Source organism: Salvelinus alpinus, chromosome 17 (genome assembly GCF_045679555.1).
Source record: "Salvelinus alpinus chromosome 17, SLU_Salpinus.1, whole genome shotgun sequence".
NCBI lineage: Eukaryota > Metazoa > Chordata > Actinopteri > Salmoniformes > Salmonidae > Salvelinus > Salvelinus alpinus.
Window position 1 is genome coordinate 13,747,576 of NC_092102.1, and position 14,880 is coordinate 13,762,455.

General features: G+C 41.1%; 2 protein-coding genes across 20 annotated transcripts in view; both read left to right on the top strand.

Moving 5' to 3' along the window:
* Positions 1 to 13,661, top strand: part of LOC139542192 (histone lysine demethylase PHF8-like) — a 30,134-nt gene extending 16,473 nt beyond the window's left edge. For both annotated transcript variants that reach the window (XM_071347311.1, XM_071347312.1), the window contains exon 21: positions 1,694 to 13,661. In XM_071347311.1, the coding sequence (XP_071203412.1) occupies positions 1,694 to 1,782 (89 nt within the window). In that variant the 3' untranslated portion in view covers positions 1,783 to 13,661. The remainder of the gene's footprint in view (positions 1 to 1,693) is intronic.
* A 560-nt stretch (positions 13,662 to 14,221) lies between these two features.
* Positions 14,222 to 14,880, top strand: part of LOC139542193 (E3 ubiquitin-protein ligase HUWE1-like) — an 82,891-nt gene continuing 82,232 nt past the window's right edge. For all 18 annotated transcript variants that reach the window (XM_071347321.1, XM_071347331.1, XM_071347314.1 and 15 more), the window contains exon 1: positions 14,222 to 14,357. The gene's annotated coding sequence lies outside the window, so the exon portion shown is untranslated. The remainder of the gene's footprint in view (positions 14,358 to 14,880) is intronic.

Consider the following 14,880-nt stretch of genomic DNA (forward strand, 5'->3'; position numbering starts at 1 on the left):
CAGATTTCCTTATATGAACTGTAACTGAGTAAAATCTTTGAAATTGTTGATTGTTGCGTTTATTTTTGTTCAGTGTAATCTTCCCTTTTTTTCATACACAATATAGTTCAGACATCATGAAAATAAATTAACCATTTTTTGGGGGGTCTAACTCACAGCTGACTGAATGACGACAATGCAGCGCAGCAGCACACAGAAATAGAATAGGCTTGCCTCATCTAACCCTGGCAATTTGACTGGTTAACTAATTCGTACACTCACAATGGCTGCCTGGTATTGTGATGCAATATTTTCCATGGTAATGTGAATGTTCATTCAAATTATGTTTAACTGATGTGCCTCATGCAATGGAATGTGTTTTTTGTAATGTCAGTTGAGTTGAATCAGCAAATTACAGCATATATTTTAGCACATATTTTACTTATGGGTACACTCGCAGTGGATGTGGTAAAGAGGTCAATCAAACTCAGCCAAAACAATGGAATTGCCATGGAAACGCATGGGGGGAAAGGGCCTTGGGGTAATGATCCCAACTCTCCTCATTGCCCCCAGCAAAATTAGTCTACTTTTAGGCTATTGTTAGTGTGTTTCACATTATTTCGAAGTATAATGCTTGTATGGTTGTCAACCCCAACACATGTTCATGTCATTGTTACCGATCAACTACATTCGTTAAAAATGATTTTGACCACCATCAACCATTTCTGTATGCTAGCTATGCTAACCATCTTATACAAACGTTAGTTAGCATTTAGTAGTCACTTCTACATGTTATATAGCAAATATATCCAAATTGGACTGAAGTAAGCACATTGTGGGCCTGTTACAGTACATAAAACATTAAGGTTTTGGCAAATATCCACTATGTTAGATCAGATTTGTTGAATGTTCTCCAATCTGGTAAATGGAACTTCTGCGTTCCAATGACTCCTTTACCAGGTCTATGGCTGCCAGTCCACCCATTATGCCATCATAGAATGAGGACGTCCATTCTATTAATTATATTTCTGTGGCGGCACATGCAGTCAGTTGCGGAAGAGAGGAGAAAATGTGCGCCCCCCGCCCAAACAGTTATTACGGTGACAGCGGTCATTTGGTTGACCAATTACCATCATCCAAAATTCCATGATCGTCACTGCCCTATATTTCTGCTCATCTTAATAAAGAATAAAGGGTGCCAATCATTTCGGTCATGACTGTAGAAACACACTGGTAACTTCACAGCACATAGACATGAGTTCAGGGGTTTAAGATCTTTCTCTGTCACTGTGACGCATTTCTTTCATATCGATTCATTTTTTTCATTATTTGAATAATAAATGTTTTTTATCCAATTTGAAAAGGACTGTAATTGGTAAAACTTGCAGTTTACATGTACAAATTATCCTCTTTCCCTAAAAGCATGATGGTCATTACTTTTTTTTTTTTTTTGTCCCCACCGAAAATCAATCGGAGATCGACTCAAGTTTGAGTCATGGGATTTTTTGTTGTTGCTGTAACCCCTGTGAGTTGTGTTCATTAGGGAACACAACAGAAAACATTTCAGAGCGGAAAATGAAAATTACCTGTCCAGATAATCCCTCCCTGTTTCAGTCTGTTTTCCTCCATTTGGTGTCTAATGAACAGGATTCACAAATGTGACAAACTGTTTTCTTACCCATTGCCTTATTCCTTCTTTCTACCTCCATCTCAGGGAAACGTCCAAAGAAAGGACTTGCAACAGCAAAACAGAGACTAGGAAAGATTCTGAAAATACACCGCAATGGAAAGCTTCTCCTGTGAGAGGTGCTTCGGGGGATATGGACAGATGGAGGACAGATGGATGTAAATTAAAGAGGACCTGAAAGACATGACTGCTTTAAGAGAGACTGTTTATATTTTTTAATCTATAATTCAATTTTTTTTCATTTGGTATCTTCACCTGCACCTGTCATCCACTCATGTTCTCACTCTATACCCCTTTCCAGTCCTCTTAATAATTCAGAATAGATTTAATTTATATTTTGTAGCGCTGAAGTAGTCAGCATTCTGCTTTCACATTTGGTATTATTCATACTTTGATATATATACACACACACACACACACTACCGTTCAACATTTTCCCTGTTTTTGAAAGAAAAACACTTTTTTTTTTGTCCATTAAAATAACATCAAATTGATCAGAAATACAGTGTAGACATTGTTAATGTTGTAAATGACTATTGTAGCTGGAAACGGCTAATTAAAAAAAAAAAAAATGGAATATCTACATAGGCATACAGAGGCCCATTATCAGCAACCATCACTGCTGTGTTCCAATGGCACATTGTGTTAGCTAATCCAAGTTTAAAGGGCTAATTGATCATTAGAAAACCCTTTTGCAATTATGTTAGCACAGCTGAAAAATGTTCTGATTTAAAGAAGCATTAAAACTGGCCTTTAGACTAGTTGACATCAGAAGCATCAGCATTTGTGGGTTCGATTACAGGCTCAAAATGGCCAGAAACGAAGAACTTTCTTCTGAAACTCATCTATTCTTGTTCTGAGAAATGAAGGCTATTCCATGTGAGAAATTGCCAAGAAACTTTAGATCTCGTACAACGCTGTGTACTACTCCCTTCACAGAACAGTGCAAACTGGCCCTAACCAGAATAGAAAGAGGAGTGGGAGGCCCCGGTGCACAACTGAGCAAGAGGACAAGTACATTAGAGTGTCTAGTTTGAGAAACCGATGCCTCAGAAGTCCTCAATTGGCAGCTTCTTTAAATAGTACCCGCAAAACACTAGTCTCAACGTCAACAGTGAAGAGGCGACTCCAGGATGCTGGTCTTCTAGGCAGAGTTGCAAAGAAAAAGCCATATCTCAGACTGGCCAATAAAAAGAAAATATTAAGATTGGCAAAAGAACAGACACTGGACAGAGGAACTCTGCCTAGAAGGCCAGCATCCCGGAGTTTCCTCTTGAGACTAGTGTTGGCGTTGAGACTAATGTTTTGCGGGTACTATACTGAAGCTGCCAGTTGAGGACTTGTGAGGCGTCTGTTTCTTAAACTAGACACTCTAATGTACTTGTCCTCTTGCTCAGTTGTGCACCGGGGCCTCCCACTCCTCCTTCTATTCTGGTTAGGGCCAGTTTGCGCTGTTCTGTGAAGGGAGTAGTACATAGCGTTGTAAGAGATCTTCAGTTTCTTGGCAATTTCACGCATGGAATAGCCTTCATTTCTCAGAACAAGAATAGACTGATGAGTTTCAGAAGAAAGTTCTTTGTTCCTGGCCATTTTGAGCCTGTAATCGAACCCACAAATGCTGATGCTCCAGATACTCAACTAGTCTAAAGAAGTCCAGTTTTATTGCTTCTTTAATCAGAACAACAGTTTTCAGCTGTGCTAACTAACATAATTGCAAAAGGGTTTTCTAATGATCAATTTGCCTTTTAAAATGATAAACTTGGATTAGCTGATAATGGGCCTCTGTAGATATTCCATTAAAAATCAGCTGTTTCCAGCTACAATAGTCATTTACAACATTAACCATGTCTACACTGTATTTTGGATAAATTTGAAGTTATTTTAATGGGGGAAAAAATGTGCTTTTCTTTCAAAAACAAGGACATTTCTAAGTGACCCCAAACTTTTGAACGGTAGTGTATATATTGAGGAGCATGTAAGCATTTAGTTGGTCATGCACCGCTCAGATCAATTGAACATGTATGGATCAATTTAATTGCTATATGATCTATCTAATCATTTAACCCATTAAACTTACATGCAAGAAGCATGTATTCATCAAATTGACAATGAAAAATTTGTAGTTGATGATTTATAGTAAAACAATTCTTTGATTTTATAATGAAACTCATGATATGACCCGTTCTTCACTTGACATGGGTCTCTATGTGGGTGTGCTTGAAGTCAAAAGAGGTGAAGGTTTTAAATGGGTAAATAAAATATACATTTCTTTCCAGACAATTCAGCCAAATGGGATTTTTAGAAATTATTTAATCAGTTTGAGATGAACTCATGTTGTTTTGGATGACTTACTTTTAGATAGCTTTTTATATGTATTATGTGCTAGTAGGCTTGCCTCCCATCCACCACTTTACAGTTGTGTTCACATCTATGTTCTCAACTCACTTTCGACTCTAGTTTACTTTTTTATTTCCACAAACTTAGGTTATTACTTCTATTCACCACCCAGGTGTTTACTTTTCTCTTGTAGATAGCAACCAAACCTTTTAGAAAGGGGATCTCTTCACCAGAATTTATGTAGATATTTTAAAAGAAATGCTCGGTGTGCTAATGACCCCAAGAAAGATTTAACTTGTGTTTTTTATTGTATTCATTTAACTTAGCCTGGGTACCAGTCTGTGTGCCATCATGTCACTCCTTGTCGTGGCAGGTCACATACTGGTACCCAAGCTACATTTAACTCACTTCTGGATGAAGTTCTGTGTTTTTAGATGTGTATATTTTGGAATTTATATAGCCACCCAGTCAAAACAGTACTGTCATGATATGAAGAATCTGGTTCCTAATCATTTTCAAATCCACCATGGTTTGTATTCAAGTCTTTAGTAGTATAGACTTGAGCCAGCAGTTGTAGGTTGTGTCCCAAATGGCACCCTATTCTGTAGTGCACTACTTTTGAACATAGCCCAATGCGTTCTGGTTAAAAGTAGCATACTATTTTGGAAATGTGGTGCTGTTTGCAACTGTAGAATTACGTGTTTTATTTAAGGAATGTGCTACACATATAGACACAGTTGTAGTGTGCTGTAAGGAAGTCAGGAAGCGAGAGATTTGATAATGATTCTGATATGTACATCGTTGTAATTTTGTTTTTATATAGTTCAAAGGAGAAGTCTTTTTGTTGTTATTGCTTAACATACCTTGTATAAAATACATGTAATTTGGAAAAATGTTTGAAATATTCAAAGTTTTGTATGCAGTAATAATTATGTAATTTTTAGTTGGTCATGTATTGTTATAATGGAATAATGAAGTTCCTGATTTATCATTTAGTATTAATAATATTTCGTCTTGTGTCAGTGTATATGTTAGACGTAAAAAGCATTGGCCTGGAGGAGATAGAATATACTTTTGTTATTCATTTTGTTGCAGGTTTTGTGTTTCTTCTCTCGTTCGATATCAAGGTTGATTCTGTGGGTGAGGCGCGCCCTAATTGGAGTCATCTTTGTTGGTCAGGGTGTGGCACCTGTTGCCTCGTTAATTAGTCGTTAGTTTCACCTGTGCTGGCACAGGTAATATTTAAGAGCTGCAGAGCCAATGCTCTAGTTGGCAGGAGAGATGTTTAAGTGTTTGACCGACGTTTGTCGTCCTCTTTTTAAGTTAAGCCTTTTATCTTGTGTTCTCCCCTTTGGTTAACGCCGCTTACTTTTAACTCTGTATTATAAGGTGGTGTGGGTTTTTATTTAGCCTTTTCTGGGGTGAATTTATTGTGTACTCACGGTGGGTGTCTTTCAGAACCCTGTTTCTTGTTGCTAGTTAACTTTCAATTGACACCCCCCATGAGTGTCTGAGAACCTCTCCTAAAACCCCACCTGTTTCGCTTTGGTGCTTTTCCGTCTGGGTATTTTAATATAGTTCCCTTTTTGTGAGCGACGACATGAGTTTGTCTTAGTGGGAACGTAACAAAAGGGGGGGCTCGTCCGGGATCTTGTCCCAGGTTTTTTGTAGTCGTTGAAATCATTCCAAAGCAGTGGAAAGTTGCATGAACACTCACAGGGTAAAACATATTTGACTGAATTGGGAACATTTGTGGGGAACCCAACTTGGGAGATACTGGATAAATGTACAAAGGCGAATCTGCTCATTGCAAAACATTGACATCAAAGTGGCACCTGCCGATTCTAAAGCAGTAGTCAGAATTAATCGATACTGCTTTGGTGGAGGAGAAAATCCTCCTGGAGAGGAAACATGGTGAAAAGGGTCCTACAGGTGGTAGTGTACACCCTGTAGATGTGAAACTGCGAGAGGTAGAACGAAAGGCAAAATTGGAGCAACAGCAATTAGTTTGAGCAGGACATTCAGTAAAAAAAAATATGGAGTAAGAAGAACCTGCAGCCAGACAAGAACAGGAATGTGAGCATAACATTCGAGTTAAAGAAGTTGAGTTAGCAGCACGCCAAAGAGGGATAGATCTTGGAAGTACTCTGAATCAAGTCGGGCCATCCTGCACCCTAAACAGAGTTTGAACTCGTTCGGAAGTGCCGGCTTCCGAAGCGCCGGATGTATATTTTACTCAGTTTAAGAGGATTGCAACGTCCCTAAAATGGCCGTGAAATTCAGATTATGAATTTGTTAAAGCTGCTATCCTTCGAGTTTAAGAGTTGTTCCCAGAGGCATACAGACAACAGTTCCGTAAATTATGAAAGACAGAATTACAAATAGCAATCCAGAGAAGTTACCTCCTACGAGGTTTTGCTTTTTCCCCAGACAAGGATCAGCAGAAAACTGCTGCTTCATATCAACCCGTTTGTCATTACTGCCGAGTGAAAGGACATATTCTGTGTCCTAAATTGAAACATAAATATAAAAGAGAAAAATACGTTTCTTCTTGTGGGAGCAGTCCTTCCAGTTATCAGAAAAGTACCCTGGAGTTCTCCGCGTGTGCTATTATACTTGCTATGTCTAAGAATATTGCAGAGAGCAAGTGTAGTGTTGGAGGATAACAGCAATCCCACTAAGTTCGATCTATGAGAGATTTGTGTGGTCCTGATTTCGGTGAACCTCTTGCGTTGACCGCTCCTTTGAAAACCCCAAATGTGAGTGAGTTTGTAGGACCGCTGAAATAAGAGGGTCCCAACAGTTGACACTTCAAAGTCTAGGAAGCAGCTGATTGCTGAACAGAGAAAAGATGCTTCCCTCATTATTTTTGCTGAGATACATCCAGAGGAGTTTGATGACGTTTGTGTGGGTTACGTTGACAGAGATGGTGTTCTGCTGAGGAAGTGGTGTTCCCCACTTCTGGGCAAGACGATTGGCCCAGTGCATCTCAATTTGTCGTTCTAGTTACGCTTCGACAAGAGAGCGTCTTGGGGTTAACAAGACGTATGACCATATCTTGGTTAACTTCTGGTCTGGAACAGGATATTTTGGTTTACTGTAAATCTTGTCACGTTTGCCAGGTGATGGGTAAACCGAACAGTGCCAGTTCACCTTGCACCTCTGTTTTTGACTAACCTTTCAGCAGGTTTATTGGTTCTTTGCCCAAAACAAAGAGTGGTAACCAATTTCTCTTAACCATGTGTGCTGAAGAAAATCCCAAGTTAAGTTACTACGGACATTGCAGGAGTTTCCCTTTGAAATCAGACATGTCCATGGTAAGGACAACTTTCAGATTTTTTTTAAAAAGGTGCGCAGTCCGTTTTAGTTTTGTGTTCTGGTGCACGTTTAAAAATATATATTTTAATGAATGGCTGTTTTGTTAATGATTTATGATTGTTGCAGTGTTGAGAGGTAGTTAACTCTGTGTTTATATTGGAGAAAGTGATGCATTTAAATTGTGAAATTAGAGCTTTCTGTTGGTTGTGAGCAAACTTTTCCAACAAGTACATGGAATATACTTGTTGACTAAAGCAGGAAGGTGTTACAGGCTTTTTTTTAATAGGTTGGTTCTGTATGGGTGTGGCGCACGCTTATTGGAATCATCCTTGTTGGTCAGGATGTGTTGCACCTGTAAATCAGTTGTTAGTTTCATCTGTGTTGGCAGGAGAGATGTTAAAATTGCTAGACTGTCTTCCTCTTTAAGTTTGTGAATTCAAAACCTTTTATCTTTGGTTAACTCCATATTATAAAGTGGTGTGGGTTTTTATTTTGGTTTCCCTTTTATGGGGCGAATTCAGTGGGCACTCATGGTGGGTGTCTTTTAGGACCCAGTTTCGTGTTGCTAGTCAACTTTTAGAGGACAGCCCATGAGTGTCTTTGAAAACCCCTCTTAAAACCCCACTTGTTTCGCATTAGTGCTTGTGCGTGGCTCATTTGTTAGTTCCTTTTTGTGAGCGATGACGTCATGAGTGTAATTAGGTGGAATGTAACAATTTCATGTGTGCTCAGCAGTTGTTCACCAGTACCAAAAAGGCCCCATACACACTCAGGTTGTACAACTGATGTACAAACGCATTTGATGATACAACTGATAATTTTGTGATACAACTGTTTGTCTTTACACAACCATTGTTTTATTTATTTCACCTTTATTTTGACAAGAATTTAATGCTGAGACCAAGGTCACTTTTCCAGGTGAGCCCTGTTTAGCACAATACATATCAATATACACATTCTGTAGTAATAAGATCCTCTAACAGCTAGCCTTCTGAAATGTCCTAGAGGCAGCAATTCCTCCAATTTTAAAAGTGCATTGGAGATCATTAAGGTGCAAAAAAACAAAAAGCAGATCTAGCAAACTCAGTGGAGATCAAAGGGAGACCGGGTCTGGTATCTTGTAAGTTAACAATAAAGTAAGGTACGCCACAGTTTATACAGGAGGGCTTTATAAATAAAAAGAGTGCAATGCATTGATCTACAAGGCATTTAAGAGTGTCAGCCTACTTTCAGATACAGAATGCAGTGATGTGTACTCAACCCATTGCCCGTATTAAAGCGTAGTGCGCTATGATAAACTGTGTCCAATGGCTTCAATACAATCTAAAGCCTTCGATAGGTCATTAAACAGGGCAGCACAGTGCTTCCTCCTATCCATAGCCTTTACCACATAATTTAACGCCAAGGTTGCAGCAGAGTGTGGTGTCTCCACATCGCTTCCGTAATAATAATTATTGTGCAGAAAAACATTCCACAACTTGTGTCAAATGTGTTCTACATCAGTTGTACAATTTGAGTATGTACGGGGCCAAATAGTGCAACTATTTAATTTAGTGGGCCTGTACTGTTACATTGTTCGTGTTATTACTATTTTCTCTGTGGTAGACCTCTTACACCAGATCTGGGTTCAAATACTATTTGAAATAATTTAGCTGTGCTTGCCTGTTGCAATGGAACCAATAGAAAAAGTCTAAATAGTGCAAACCCTACCCACCAAACTTGGGACTCCAGGCAGGCTAAAGCAAATGCTCAAAGTATTTGAAAGATTACAAATAGTATTTGAACTCATCGGATTTACTACACCATTACAGCTTCTTAACTGAACAGATTGTGAAATGCGCATCATTGTTGACACTATCGCAACACTGGGGTCGTGTTCCCCTGCTCAGACTTTGCATGCATCAGCCAATGGTTGCGTGCACGTCATCGACTGCCGTCAGGCACCAGATTGCTGTAACATGTGGTTAGCTGATACAACACCTGGATAGGTATTTTATGTATGATCTGGCATGCATCAGCAGGGGTAACACAACCTGTATGTTCTCAAGATGGTTCTGACTGCTATTATCGTAATGATATAACAAGGAACATTTTGCATTGTATTAAAATCCTTAAGAGTCTATTGATGCACCTATGCGTCAATCTAAGTAACAACTTTTAAAAATCTCAATTAAAATCCATCAGTTTAAGCTAGAGATATGTCAGCCTGCCCCATCTGCGGTGGAAGGTGGCCGAGCTACAGAGGTGTTTGTCAGACCATGAGACATCCTGAAAACGATTCTTCTCACAAAAATGTTAGTGTTACAAACTAATATGACCCCCACAGGTGTCACGAGATTCGTGTGAAGGCAACCCATACAAACGAATGGAAGTATGGAGGTAGTTGTGTGCCAACAAAAATAAGGGGTTAAATGTGTCCCAAAAAAACAAGTGATCCATGTTTTCACCATCTTAAAACAATTACATATGTTAGCTTAGACCCCACCCCCATCTATTTTGGACGTACAGTGCGTTCGGAAAGTATTCAGACCTCTTGACTTTTTCCACATTTTGTTACGTTATAGCCTTATTCTAAAATTGATAATTTTTCCCCCCTCAATCTACACACAATACCCTATAATGACAATGCAAAAACTGTTTTATAGAAATTTTTTCAAACAAAAATAAAGACATTTACATGAGTATTCAGACCCTTAACTCAGTACTTTGTTGAAGCACCTTTGGCAGCGATTACAGCCTCGAGTCTTCTTGGTGATGACGCTACAAGCTTCACACAGCTGTATTTGGGGAGTTTCTCCCATTTTTCTCTGCAGATCCCCTCAAGATCTGTCAGGATGGGGAGCATCGCTGCACAGCTATTTTCAGGTCTCCAGAGATGAACGATCGGGTTCAAGTCCGGGCTCTAGCTGGGCCACTCCAGGATATTCAGAGGTTTGTCCCATTCCAGTGTTGTCTTGGCTGTGTGCTTAGGGTCGTTGTCCTGTTGGAAGGTGAACCCTGGTCCCAGTTTGAGTTCCTGAGAACTCTGGGACAGGTTTTCATCAAGGATCTCTCTACTTTGCTCCATTCATCTTTCCCTCAATCCTGACTAGTCTCCCAGTCCCTGCCGCTGAAAAACATTCCCACAGCATGATGCTGCCACCACAATGCTTCACCGTAGGGATGGTGCCAGGTTTCCTCCAGACGTGATGCTTGGCATTCAGGCCAAATAGTTCAATCTTGGTTTCAACAGACCAGAGAATCTTGTTTATCATGGTCTGAGGGTCTTTAGATGCCTTTTGGCAAACTCCAAGCAGGCTGTCATGTGCCTTTTACGGAGGAGTGGCTTTTGGCTTGCAACTCTACCATGAAGGCCTGATTGGTGGAGTGCTGCAGAGATGGTTGTCCTTCTAGAAGGTTCTCCCATCTCCACAGAGTAACTCTGGAGCTCTGTCAGAGTGACCATCGAGTTCTTGGTCACCGCCATTTTGATTAATTGTTCAGCAGTCTTATGGCTTGGGGGTAGAAGCTTTTAAGGAGCCTTTTAGACCTAGACTTGGTTCTCCGGTACCGCTTGCTGTGCGGTAGCAGAGAGAACAGTATGACTTGGGTGACTGTAGTCTATCTTAATTTTTTTTGGTGTTCTTTCACCCCTTCTCCCCAATTTCGTGGTATCCAATTGGTAGTAGTTAGTCTTGTCTCATCGCTGCAACTCCCGTACGGACTTGGGAGAGGCGAAGGTCGAGAGCCATGCGTCCTCAAACACAACCCAACCAAGCTGCACTGCTTCTTGACAATGCCCATACAACCCGGAAGCCAGCCGCACCAATGTGTCGGAGGAAACACCGTACACCTGGCGACCGTGTCAGCGTGCACTGCGCCCGGCCCGCCACAGGAGTCGCTAGTGCGCGATGAGACAAGGATATCCCTGCCAGCCAAACCCTCCCTAACCCGGACGACGCTGGGCCAATTGTGTGCCGCCTCATGGGCCTCCCGATCGTGGCCAGCTGCGACAGAGCCTGGACTCTAACCCAGAATCTCTAGTGGCACAGCTAGCACTGCTATGCAGTGACTTAGACCACTGCGCCACTCGGGAGGCCTGATTGGAGTCTTTAATAATTTTATTTTGCCTATCCTCTGACACCGCCTGGTATATAGGTCCCGGATGGCAGGAAGCTTGGCCCCAGTGATGTACTGGGCAGTACACACTACCCTCTGTAGCGCCTTTTGGTCAGATTCCGAGCAGTTGCCATACCAGGTGGTGATGCAACCGGTCAGGATGCTCTCGATGGTGCAGCTGTAGAACTTTGAGGATCTGGGGACCATATGCCAAATATTTTCAGTCTGAGGGGAGAAAGGTGTTGTCGTGCCCTCTTCATGACTCTCTTGGTGTTTGGAGCATGATAGTTCTTTGGTGATGTGGACAGCTCTTGACTCGATCCACTGCAGCCCCGTCAATGTTAATGGGGGCCTGTTCGGCCCTCCTTTTCCAAATCCCAGGGTCCTTAGTTTAGTGATGAGCTTTGTGGGCACTATGGTGTTGAACGCTGAGCTGTAGTCAATGAACAGCATTCTCACATAGGTGTTAATTTTGTCCGGTTGGGAAAGGGCAGTGCGATTTGAGATTGCGTTGGGTTATCTGTGAGTCGGTATGCAAATTGGAGTGGGTCTAGGGCTCAGGCATGATGGTCTTGATGTAAGCTATAACCAGCCTTTCAAGGCACTTCAGGTTACCGACGTGAGTGATACGGGGTGGTAGTCATTTAGGCAGGTTACCTAAGGTGGTCTGTTTTAAACATATTACAGACTCAGTCAGGGAGTGTTAGAAAATGTTAGTGAAGACACTTGCCAGTTAGTCCGTGTATGCTCTGAGTACACTACCCTTGTAATCGGTCTGGGCCCCGCGGCTTTGTGAATATTGACCTGTTTAAAGGTCTTGCTCACATCGGCTATGGAGAGCGTGATCACACAGTTGTCTGGAACAGCTGGTGCTCTCATGCATACTTCAGTGTTGTTTGCCTCGAAGGGAGCATAAAAGGCATTTAGCTCATCTGGTAGGCTCGTGTCACTGGGCAGCTCGCGGTTGGGTTTCCCTTTGTAGTCAGTAATTACATTTACATTTACATTTAAGTCATTTAGCAGACGCTCTTATCCAGAGCGACTTACAAATTGGTGCAGTCACCTTATGATAATAGTTTGCAAGCCCTGCACATCCGATGAGCGTTAGAGCCGGTGTAGGAGGATGTGTGTGGAGTAAAGGTGGTTTAGAGTAGTTTTTTTCCCCTCTGATTGCACATGCTGGTAGAAATTAGTTCAAACGGATTTAAGTTTCTCTGCCTTAAAGTCCCGGCCACTAGGAGCTCCGCTTCTGGATGAGCATTTTCTTGTTTGCTTATGGCCTTATACAGCATGTTGAATGCGGACTTAGTGCCAGCATCGGTTTGTGGTGGTAAATAGATGGCTTCTTGGTAGATACTGTGGTCTACAGCTTATCATGAGGTATTATACCTCAGGCGAGCAATACCTTGAGACTTCTTTAATATTAGACATCGTGCACCAGCAGTTATTGACAAATAGACACACACCCCCACCCCTCGTCTTACCAGACGTAGCTGCTCTGTTCTGCCAATACACGGAAAACCCAGCCAGCTCTATATTATGTGTCGTCATTCAGCAACGACTCGGTGAAACATAAGATATTAGTTTTTAATGTCCCGTTGGTAGGATAGTCTATTGTAGATCGTCCAGTTTATTATCCAATGATTGCACGTTGGCCAATAGTACAGAGGGTAGTGGTGGTTTACCTACCTGCCAACGAATTCTGTCTTCATGCTAATGACGGGGATTTGGGCCTGGACTCGATAGCAGTGTGTCCTTCATCAGACTCATTAAAGAAAAAATCTTTGTCCAGTTTGAGGTGAGTAATCGCTGTTCAGAAGCTCTTTTCTGTCATAAGAGACGGTAACAGCAACATTATGTACAAAATAATTTACAAACAAAATAGCACAGTTGGTTAGGAGCACATAAAAATGGCAGCCATCCATTTTTTTTTATATAACTATAAGTATATCTCTTACTAGTCATTGCTATTTACTCAATGTTTACATTGCAATGTTTTATAGTGTGGGTCACACAATTTCTCTCAGGGTTTTATTTTGTATCTATTGTGCTCATTATTATTGTGATATTTACACAAGCAGTAGAAAAATATCACAAAAATCTCAATCACATTTTGAAGCCTGAGTTAAATAGCATTTGTATTCCATGGACTGAATTGAATGTCAGGTGTTTATTCTTTGCCTTGAATGAATTTTCATATTAAGCTGAATTAAAAACATCAGTCTTGTATGTTTCAATATGATTGTCTGACTCATGTCATAATTATTGAGAAACTGTTTCTAAAGACAGGTCTCATGCTAGCAAACGGAGGGCGGCTGGGCTCATATTCACAAAGATTGTTTATTTAGGTCCCCCTGTCTATATAATCTTATTCATTATCTAAAATGCAAAACTGATCCTATATCAGCGCTCCAAGGTACACTTCCCTGCCATTGTGCCCTTGAGCAAGGCACTTAATCTCTAAACTGCTCTGCATCCAGAGGTGCTGCTTGTGACTGCCTCAACGTGTGTGTCAAGATGGGCAATAAAGTAACTGTTCAAGTATGTATTCTATTCCAAAGAGGTATTCAAGATTATTCAATAGTTTGATATACAGTACTACATCAGCTATGACCATCAGAGTAATCTCCCACATACAGTATTATGTGGAATGCACTGAACATCGATAGATCATTTTGTAGTGTTTGTATTGAAAGAAGGAAGAGCCAAGAAAATTAGGTTTTTCTATCACTGCTTGCTTGATCCCATTCAATGTTTGCCTACTGAAATGTCCATTAAAAAAAAAAATCCAATATTTTCCAGCAGCTTCATTTGACGGGCACGGGGAGTGACTCGCCAGAAGGCTAACATAGGAAGCGCCGTTATCGCGAGATTCAAACTCAACCCAGCTCGCTGGACGCTAGTGCAAGATGGAGAAATGAAATTTACACGCATCTCGGTAAGCATCTCTATGCACTTCTGCGTTAACATTGAGCAAAAGCATGATGAATTGTTTAAATTGGGAGTTTAGTGATAGTGTTGATGTGTGTTTGATAGTGCTAAGCAGGGGTCTGAATTGCGCGTCGTTTTAGGATAAAGTACGGACATTCTGCTGTGTGAACCGCCATTTTTAATTTAACCACGGACTGAAAGAGCATTGTGGTGCGCTGTGCACGCGCGAAACACATACCGGCACACACACACACACACACACACACACAACACACACCCTGCAGCTTGCGTTCTGTGAAAAGCTAGCTACATGTTTCCTGAATTTTCTGCTGTATGGGGTAAAGGCATTTGCAAGAGGCAGATTCCCTTTGCTTTGAAAATTACATTGAGTTAGTCGAGATTGCGGATGAAAGTTTACCAAGAAACCCACACCCATGTGAAAAGAGACCAGCTGCTAGTTCTGGACATGACTTGCCGGTACTTTGATTGGCAGGTCCTTTGACTGTGCGCGAGAGGTCGTTTGTTTCATG